The 10,725-nt window shown below is 42.5% G+C and overlaps 1 protein-coding gene across 3 annotated transcripts in view; it reads right to left on the reverse strand.

Annotated features, from left to right (window-relative positions):
- PHACTR2 (phosphatase and actin regulator 2) overlaps positions 1-10,725 on the reverse strand; it is a 240,140-nt gene that overhangs the window by 46,931 nt on the left and 182,484 nt on the right. For all 3 annotated transcript variants that reach the window (XM_025204870.1, XM_006024244.3, XM_006024243.3), the window contains exons 3-4: positions 9,353-9,433; positions 5,542-5,700 (exon numbers count right to left, since the gene is read on the reverse strand). In XM_025204870.1, coding sequence (XP_025060655.1) covers positions 5,542-5,700; positions 9,353-9,433 — 240 coding nt within the window. The remainder of the gene's footprint in view (positions 1-5,541; positions 5,701-9,352; positions 9,434-10,725) is intronic.

Genomic DNA, 10,725 nt, shown 5'->3' on the forward strand with positions numbered 1-10,725 from the left:
GTGGCTATGTGGGGGGTGCCCGTCCCCCCCCTGACAATGCCGGTGCACACCCTGACCAGCTGTGCTTGCCACTTACATACTGGGCGGGGGGGGGCAGGCGGGAGGCACTGGTGCCCCCCTTGCAAATGCCAGCCGATCGCTGCAGCTGCTCCCAGAAGTGGCCACAGCCACTCCTGGAAGTGGCTGCAGCAATCGGCCATCATGGGATTGGCTGGAAGTGGAACCCAGGCAGCGAGATTGGCTGCAGGGGACTCCCTTCCCGGTCAGTGGGATCAGCTGTAGGGACACCCCTCCCAGTCAGTGGGACTGGTCACAGGGGGGGGCACATGCCTCCCCGACTAAGGCGGCACCAGCCACCCATGCATTTGCCCCACCATCTCAGCATTCATGAGCCACGCCTGGTACCTTGAAGCATGTAGAAAAAACCTATAAAGCTGTGTCTATGGCCGAATCGCTGATTCTCTGATTCAGAATTGAATCTTCAGATTTGGCTGAATCGAATCGGGCCAGCGATTCGAATCAGCGAACTGAATCACTGTCCCCTGAATTGGGCTGAATCCGAATCAAATACGGCCTGCTTCACCACCCCTACTGGGTGGTAAGCATGCCATAAATATTCTGGGTGGTGGTAAATAAGGCCTGACAGGGATAATGCTGTGCAGCAAGGAGTAAGCATGTTGCTTCAGGGATGTTAGGGGAGGGAAGGACCATCTGTACGAGCCACAATTTTGACAGCTTTTCAATTGGCATAGTCCATGTTCTCTCTAGCAGTAGTGCAGGGGCCTGTGCATAGGAGGGATGGAGGAGTGGAACCAAACCCCCAGCCAAACTACATTTACACACTGAGATCTAATCTGAAGCCTGGAACACTAAAGTGGGCACTGACTGCTGCTAACCATACAAAGACATCTGCCCTTTCTGGGCAGCTAAATTGGGGAGGAGACCAGGTATACATAGCGGTTCTCTGTGACCTCTCCTCCATGGGAGTGCACCTACACAAAACAGCCATAATTTAGTTCTGCATTTTTTAGGAGATGTAATTTTTTTTTCAGAAAAAAGAAACAACTCTGGAGATCACAGAGTGAATGATCTATAACAAGATAAAAAGACATGGCTTTTCTGCAAAGGCTCTGTAATCAATCACCTGTTTTATGTCAAAAGTGTCAGCAGCTCCTCATAACCCTGGTACCAGGAAGGAACTTCCTTTTGAACATCCCACTTGGATAACTGACATCACATTGTTATTCCAAATAGCAACAGATATTTTATTAAGGTGCCAAAGGAATTTTTTTAATAAAATGTGAAAAGCATCTGTGAGCTGACAAGCAGCAGATGGGTCTAAAGTTTATAGATCTGTTTATCAGCACAAAGGAAGCTCTGAGGGTTTTTTGTTTCGTACATGTTCGCTTACCTCACATTACATCATGTTTCAGCCTATTGTTTGCCCACTGTTTTTCTGTTTCTACCGATCCCTGTAGAATGGTTCTTCCTTTGACTTTTAATGCTTTCCATGTTCCATCACTCAGTGTTGCCAATCTTGATCTATATGGCAGGTGGCTCCGATCTGAGCAAGCGGCATGTTCTAGTGATCTGAGCACAGGACAGTGAGCCAGGAATTCCCGCTTCACTGCTGATACTACCAACTCTCTCTGAGGCCTTCAGCATGTCTATTATCTTTTCCTAGTATCAGTTTTTCCTTCTGTCTTGTGGTACATGCCACATCTACCTGGTACAGATGTTGAATATTAATGTGCTGAGGCCTGATCTGGTGAGTTTTAAAAGGGCTTAAACTCTCATGGAAGTCAATAAGCCTGACTGTCTTCTTATTTAATGGGATGTAAATGAAGAATAACTTGAGTGATGTTAATCGAGTCACATTTTGCACACTGTAAGAGCTTGTCTACAGATGAGGTTGATACTGAGTACTTATTCCTGATTAACACCTTAGTATGTATGCCCTATTTCTGCCTAGCTTGCCCAAGTTCAGCTGAACAGGAAAAGAGCATTCTAATAGGAGTGTCCACACATAGAGTTAATCTGAAATAGCGAGAGGTGTAGACTAGCCCATGAAATCAGAAGAGTGTGCTTACGATTTCTAAAGAGGTGGGGTTTGTATCTTGCGGGATTAGCTCTCTAATATTTACAGGGTAACTTTTCAATTTAGAAGTGCTTGACATATCCTATGGAGTGAGTGGTAGTTAGTCATGTTAGTCTGAAGTCAGGTTCAAAAAAGCTTGTGCTTTCTAAATATATCTTATTTAGTTAGTCTATGAAAGTGCATATCAAAACCCTGCTTTCTGATATCCTATGTCACTTCACTGAAAATAGATCTGTACTTGATGCATTTTGTTACCCTCCAGTGCTTTTCACATTCTTTGAGGGGCTGGAGTGAAATGGGTCTTCCAATTACTTCTTTTCTCAGTCAGCTCTTGGGTTTGGAACTGCTGACACAGCAGATTTAGAGGGTAAGAATTTGAAGCGGACTTTGAACCTTTTCTTTCACTACATTGGTCGATTCTGCAGGATCACCCAGGTAGGATCCTGGGACAATTAAACAAAATACAAAAAACAAACATTCTTTTGTTTTTCAAAGTGATCCAAAGGATATTCCAAGAACTGAAGTCACGGTTCTATATACAGATAGCTAAAAAAACAACTGGCATTACACTTTACTGCAAAGTCAATCTGAACCCTTTTCAGTGGGTTCTCTTCTATTTATTTATTTTCATTTTCTTGAGCCTACTCCTTGTTCTAGCTGGGACGTGTTAAATAGCTATGAAAAAGTCTGCTCTTGTAATCTTACCTCACCCAGAAGCAGGAAGCACTAGACACTGCAAAAGAATTCCAGTTCTCTTTCAATTCTCAGCCACATTTTACAGACTCATGGTGTTTGCGCAGTTTGGACCTAAATTCTGAGTAACTTAGCTGAACTTCTCCTTTCAGCTGTACAAAGTTTACCGATCACTAGAAAGAGGTTGCTAGAAGATGTGGAGAAAGCTATCAAGCTTGTCAATTAGCTATGAAACAACTCTGACCTTTTGCATTTCTGCTAGTTTCCAGGAAAGTCTAGTAAAGAGTCTGAAATGTGGAAGCAATTCTCACTGAAAGCCATTGTGCATTAGCCAACACACTGAATAGAGAAAAGACAGCAATTATGGGCCAAGTCTTGAGATCCCCTTTCAGTGTTTTTTTTCTGTCAAAATCGTATTGACAATGAGGTGGTAATAACTGCAGACTTCAAGATTTGGCCAAATAATAACAGTGTTTAGCATATATACAATGCCCTTTGTCTATATAGGAACAGGTGCATGCAAGTGATGGAGTATGTTCCAGGACTAGCTCTTTAATTTCCAGAAGTTGTTTAGGGCTAGACACAGGTTAACTATATAGATGCCTCCAGTTAGGCATTACAATGCCTAAAAAGTAAGCGCTTTTCCCCAGGAAGGCAATCCTAATAGACAAGGTTAGATGTGCAAACTCCCTACAGAATTAATGGAGAGACAGATGCACCTCTGGCAGGCAAACCAGAACCCTATAGCTGCTCATTGGGGATGAGCCTAGACCTACCCAATAGGAACCCAAGGTAAAGGGATGTGTCTGAACTCTACCCATCTTTCTGTAGCTTTGACAAGCTCAGCCTGCACATGAGGCACCTCCATTCACTCAGGATCTTGTGTGTCAGGAAGGGCCAGAGTGGTGCCCGCTGGGTGTGGTGGCTGTGTTGCCTATTTTTCTGTAATAATAGTTGGCTGGTTCCAGCTCTGGTTTAAGAAACGGGAAACCTGTGTTCAAGGGCTGAGGTCATTCAAACTCATACTTTCCATCCCCCAGAAGATTGCTGTAGCTACCAGGCATTGGGCTCTTTCCTTCTGAAGCTTGGCTGCAAAAGACAGAAGTCACTGGGCCAGAAGGAAGGCAAACAAGAAGTCTGAGCATGCAGTCTTTTTCCAATCTCTGCTTCCAGGATTGTGTCCCTTTTGGCAATCCCTCACAGTTTAGGATGACTGTCTTCTATGATGGTCTTATCTGTGTGTGTGAAGATGGCTGATGAGAACTATCCAGGATCAACAGACTCTACTGCAGCTGGTCACCAAAGAGCTTGAGGAATGTGCTGGAAAAGCCATTTCCATGAAAGACACCTGTGCATGACTTCTTTTATCATGGAGAAATTGCTGCACATCAGCTTCCAGACAGCTCTTGACAGAACAGGACCTTGATCCAATGGCAAGGAGACCAAGACAACTGTGCATCTCATTCTGCTGCAGCCTTCATCCGTCTTTGTAGCCATTGAGATTCTAACGTCTTCTTCTACCTGTTCTGCCACTGAGGAATTGTAGACTATGGCTGGGGGCTGGGCAGGCTTATTATAGTGGTGAACTATACTCACCATGTCACAGCACCATCAAAGGATTTATGTGGCTTTTCAGGAGGAAAACCATTGCCATCTGCTGTTCTCACCACAACCTGGTGGTGCTGCTGCTGCTTGGTCCACAACTGCTTATTTGTCAGAGTTACCTTTGCTTATTTCACAGGTAACCTTCCCTGAAGGTCATATCACTATCTGCCACCTGTGGATGCACTGGGTAGTAGTACAGCTCTGCCCCATTATGTTAGACTGCCACTGGTTAAAAACAGAAATAACCTTAGCTTCACCCAGATTTTTGCCTCCAGAGAGACTGCCCTCATTACTAGGCCACAGTTAGGCACCCTCTTGCTGACTGGCCTTCTAGCAAAGGTGAAGGGTGCTCCTCCTCACCTTGAGATTAATGGCATTCTTCTGGGGAGTGGAATTGCTGGTTTCATCCACCTCCAGTTAGGAATGGCCTAGAATCCCAGAATCCAAAAATGTTACTCTAGAACTATTGCAATACCCTGACCTATGTATTATCTCTATGTTTCACAGAAGGAAAACCTAAAATACACACTTGCCCAAAGCCACTGGTTTAAGGTGGTAACAGAACATAAGTTCAGTGCATAAACCCATTTCAAAATGGCTGAAACTGGTTTAAGATAAACCTGGCTGAATGTAGTATCACACTTAACTGATTTGGGTCAAACTGGTTTATGAAACTTCTGTCCCAGACTCGTTCCTGGTTCAAGTTAAATCACAGTCCCCCAGCATCCCAGCATGCTTTCCAACCCTGGGCTGTGCTGTGCTGTCTGCTTCAGTAGAGAAGGATTGGGAGGAGGGCTTCTGGCCTGAGCCACTGCAAGCATGTGACTGCATTTCCTGAATCAAAAGTAAATGTGTGTCCAGTTGCTTCTCAGTTTAATTTCTGGAATTTATTATAACCTGCAAAGACTGAACTGATTCAGCCTCAGCCTTTTTGACTGTCTGTACTTAGCCTTAGAGATTCATGCTAAAAATCATTCCTGCATTTGTATGAATGTTAGAAATTATTGTTCTGTTTCACATATCTACGTAATTTGGAGTCTTCAGATCAAACTAGGGCTCAGAATATGCATTGTTGGTATCAGTGTAGCCTGTTAACATTTTATTCTCTGGAAAACAAATTCTGAAGGGTTGGTTTATATGTTTACCTTTTTTATCCTCTTTTTTTCCTTCCAATGCTGGTATTTTTTCTGAGATGGAACCATTGTCTTCTGGGCTTTTTACTACATTTTCTTCCTGTACGATTTCTTCACCTATAGCTATAGTGTGTCCATTTGAGGTTTCAAAATTTACTGTTACATCGCCATCTAGAAGGAAAATAAAAAGCTGTTATCTAATGTTAAAGTCTGCTCAAGACCTAGTTCTCTATTTGTTGTAACTGCTCAATGTTTTTCTGGGTTTAAATTTCCACAAAAGAGAAGCACTTTGGAATGTGAATGTGGTTAGGTATAAAACAAACGTGAAGTTTTACCCTGGATAGTGACTCAGTAAACAAAGCATTTTAGAGGTCCATATATATTATTTTCAGTGATCTCCAGATCATATGCATACAAATAATAAGGACTTCTTACCTATCTATATTTAGCTGTTACTTCCTCTATCTGCAAAGGAACATTCCCTTGCTCACACCCTCCTCCCATGCGTTTTTCAGCCTTTCCTTCAGTCTTTTGGAAAATGTTATTTGCTCATGGTGACTTGACTTCCTCCCCTCTCCATTTCTACCTTTTATTACCAGACCACCTGCTTCCCACTCCACTCCACTCTCTTTATTAAAAACACAAGCAATTTTCTTCCCAGTCATTTCCAAGACTCCCTTCTCTATTACCATCCTTCTCATGTGTCTGCTGCAATTGATACAGCTGACTGCTTCCCTCCTACTCAATTCTCTCTCCTTAAGATTCTGTGACTCTCCCTAGGTTGATTCTCTTCCTGCTTTTGCATTGGCTGCTTCACTGCCTCTTCTGACAGCTCCATTCCCTCCTCAGTCAGTACCCAGGCCTTCGCCTATATCATCATGCTACAAACAGCTTCTCTTACCAGCTTTATGAATCCCACCCCCCACCCAAACTTTGACCTATCCCATTGTTCAGTCTCAAGCCTCTGGTTGTCTCGGTCTAGTTATCTTGACACACAAACTCAGTGTGACAATAATTGAGCTCTACTTCTTCGAAGTCCTTGTTCATTCCTGCTGATCATTCACCTTGCTGTAATATTTGAGTCCTTCTTCTCACCTCTCATTCACGCCACCATAAATCCATTAATTCCTATGCCGCTCCAGAGTGAAAAATCCTTGTCTGAACCTTTTTCATCTCTGACTTTCATGACTTTAATGTCTCCTCTTCCACTTAGCTCTCCTACCTTTTCCTTTTTTCAACCCATACAAGACGCTGTCACCAAAATGATCTCCCCCACTCACTGCCCTTCATTTTCCCAAGCTGGCTCGTCCTACCCTTCAAAGGGAATATTTTTGCCTGGACTAAATCTCTCTGCTCATCTCTTGTAACAACTCTTTCTGACCTTGGCTAACCACTGCTTTTTCATCCATCTCTTTAGTCTCCCATCTTTATTTGGCTTCTTCCCTGTTTTCTCAGACTTTGAATCTTCCAACCCGTCTTCTTTCAAAATACCCTTTAAATCATAAATGTCCACCAGGTGTACAGCAAAAAGCATTCTAGAAAACAGAGAAGTGGATGCCCTTTTTTAAAAGGGAAGAAAAGATTATTTGACCTCCATATCCATTTCTTTTACTGCACTGAGCCAGCACGAATAAAAAGTAAGCAGATAATACGGTATTGTTTGACATAAGGGGGAGTTAAGGAAACTGTCAAAGAATGTCTGCTTTTAGCACATAAGGGGAGGACTTACCTTACATCTAGTTCTAACCAAGCAGGGCTATTATTAATCTACTGCATTCACCAAGCCTCACAGCAGATATTTATATTGGTTCTGAAGCTCTCTTAAGGGTGCCACTGACCTGCTCCCACTCCACTAAGGGCAAAACCAGAAATGAGGCAGTTAAACTATTCTGACAGCATCCCCTGTTGCTGTTCAGACTTTGTCTAGGGTATACTCAAAAGCAGCAATAGGGGGGTGACCCACGGAGCTGCTTCACTGTCTCCTTCCTGAGTCTGACGTGTGTGGAACAGGAACAGAAGCAGCTGGGTGAGGGGTACGTCACGGCAATGCTCTTGGGAGTGTTGTAGAAGCAGTATAATTGTACCCAAATGCTGTTTACAAACATCAACCAACCAAGCTGTATAGCACCACCAAAAGATGAGAAACCATTTTAAAAAATCAGTTTTATTATTGGTAAAATTGAGGTAATAAGATATTAAATGCCTTGCACAGCATGCCATGGCAAAGATCAACTTAGAACAGAGCAGTCCTGAGCATCCCACTGATAGTGATACAAACAACGTAAAGACCAGTGTCGTTTGGAGCTAAATTTCAGGATAAGCACTTGCAAATATAATCCAGTATTTCTTAAGACTCAAAATACGATGCTGTGAGGAGTGTAAACATTAAGATATCCATAGGCTTAATCCTAACAGTCATTCTATTGATTCACCAGACCAGTCAAACAATTATTTTTAGCAGAAATGTATTTTTAGGAAGCTTATCAAAAAACATCCTGTAAGATTTCTATATTGTGTTGGTTCTTAGTTCCATTTGCTTTTGTCCTGACACAATCTTATTAATCTCCATGACAAACTGAATGACTAGTTTAATTTTAGGAAATGGAAAAAATATTTTAGCCGCTACATTCTTATTAGAGCTAGATTTTTAATGAAATCAACAATAGTACAAGCACTATCATTGCAACTAGCAAAAACAAATTTTTAAAAACCTTAATCAAACCAAACAAATCAATAAAAAATCCCCCACAAACCAGTATTTTAAAAACAATGTGCATGCTGGAGAAAGCCTTCTGACAGGATCAGATTTAGCATGAAGGAGCTAAGCATGCTTTGCACATGCTTATTAAAGCACCTGGCTCTGTTTGCCAAGTACTGAACCGAATTGCCTTTTTCAACAAAGGGTGTTTCCTCTGAGCTCATTATGTCTTTCAAACTCTATCTGAGTGCAGCATGTGTGATGGTGGTGGTGTTTGGGTGATTTTACACCTGGTACCTTTCAGTATTTGAAACACAAGATGCTGGTTTGCTCTCTTTGGTTTACAACTGTGACATTTAAATGGTGAATGGCAGGGCCCCAAACTCTTTAGCTTCTCATCTGTAATTGCTCATGTCATCTTCCTGCAATGACAGATTCAAATCCCATGCAAGTCTCTGATACCAAAAAAATAATAATCTTTAGCATTTTTCATCTGCAGATCTCAACCTGCTTTATTAAGATAGAATAAAACATATTATCCCAATTTTACAGATGGCATGGAAAGATTTACTAGCTTGTCCCAAAATCATATAGCCAATCAACATCAAAACTGGGTGGGAATAGTTCAAGCTGACTGATTCCAGCTCTGGGACTGTGTCAACTGGCTCCAACTGCCCCACAACCCCCCCAGCTTTGCCTGAAGTGTTCCTCCTGATTGAACCCTTTGTCACTATTCATACAACATGAAACCACACTAAGGGTGCTTCTAACTATATAAACATAGTTGTGCTTCTACTACTTGTCCCTAGGGAACACCCCTGTAAGCACCGTGTACTCTGGCACCTAGCAAGTTGCCCCAGATGAGGCAGGGGAGGCTGGGGCCAGCACCAGCACCATTTGTTGGGTTTTTTTACACCAGGATCTCTTCAGTGTCAAAGAAAGCCACAACACTGCAAATTAGTAGTTGGTGAACATGCACATGTGCAGCGCATGTGGTTTGTGGTGGCGTAGGCAGGTCTGTGGCGCTGCAAACCGCATGTGCATACTCATCTGAACGTGCCCTATGATGTTAGTAATATCCACGGTTAGGGCAAAAGAGCTAAATTCTAGGTTATTTACAATCACCTGGCTCAGGCATTTCCTTCAGCACTCCTCTTCTTATCAGCTCTTCTCTGCTTTGTCTGGTTGAAATTTTCCTTTCCAATACTACCAGAAAAAGAGAAAAAAAAAGCAAATACACTTAAGAATCCATCTATTCTCTTCTGACAGGACTTATAAATAATGCAGGAAAAGTTAAAAAAAGGATTAACTCCCCCACCCAAGAAACTGTCTGCATATTCCTTGATTTTGCTGGAAAAGAGGGCTACATTTCACCTGACCCTTGGAAATTATTCTTTAGCATTCAAGACAAAGTGAACAATATCTTCAGTGAGAACTGTTCAGTGTAATCATTATGGTACAGCTTAGGCTATACTACAGCTTTAGGCAAAAGCTTTATTATAAAAGACGAGAAACATCGTCATTCAAACCAGCTGATTGTTGGAGTAAAAAACCCCCACTAAGTCATATTTATAGGTGTTAAAATAAGTCACAGCACAGAATAGATTAAATGTATTTTCCATGGGGAAAAAAACATTAATTATCTTTGTAGTAGTTTAAGCATATAAAGCTAGCAAAATACATCCAACAAACAAGCAACACATACACCCAACAAAATAAAAAAAACATCCAACCAACAAACAAGGAAATAAAAACTCAAATGGAGCTTAGGGTAAGATTGTAGGGTTTGCCTACGGTGTTTTGCTACCTTGAAGTACAACTCAAGAACTGGCCCTAACCCAGCTTTCCTTACATGTTTTATTAGCAGCAACTTAGATTTAAAAATTAATTATTGCAATTCTAGGAATATAATCCTCTTCTCAGCTGTTATGCTCTTTGCTTCCCTTTTCCTTTTTGCTTTTCATGAGCAGTAAAACTAGACTGGCCAATATTATTTTCTCCTTGCAAGACATGATCATTGGCATTCTTTGCCTTGACTTCAGCAGGCACTGGATCATCCCATAATTAGTTTTGCTTTCCAAATTGCAAGATGATGACAATATTTTCCCCAGTGCCACTGGGTAATGCTGAATTGCAACTTGTTTTGAATTTAAAATCAAACCATGAGGGGAAGGGAAGGGAGGGGAGGGGAGGGGAAGAGCTGTTCCTTGCCGGTTCCTTACACACTGTAGACACACAGGGAAGTTGCAGTGCTGATCCCTCTCCTCAGCTCCCAGGGTTTCTCATTCCAGCGTGAGACGTTGGCCTGGGCTTTGCCACACTGCTCCACCCTCTTGGCTCCTAGGCACTGGGCACAGAGAAGAGAGCAGTGCCACAAGCCCCCTGACTACTCCTCACACTGGGACTCCAGTGTGAAGAACAGGCAGAGGCTTCACCCTGCTGCTTTAGTCCCTCTGGGAACGGGAGGGCTGGAGCACCTGTTGCTCCCTACTCTTTCC

Source organism: Alligator sinensis, unplaced genomic scaffold (assembly GCF_000455745.1).
Source record: "Alligator sinensis unplaced genomic scaffold, ASM45574v1 scaffold153_1, whole genome shotgun sequence".
Classification (NCBI taxonomy): domain Eukaryota; kingdom Metazoa; phylum Chordata; order Crocodylia; family Alligatoridae; genus Alligator; species Alligator sinensis.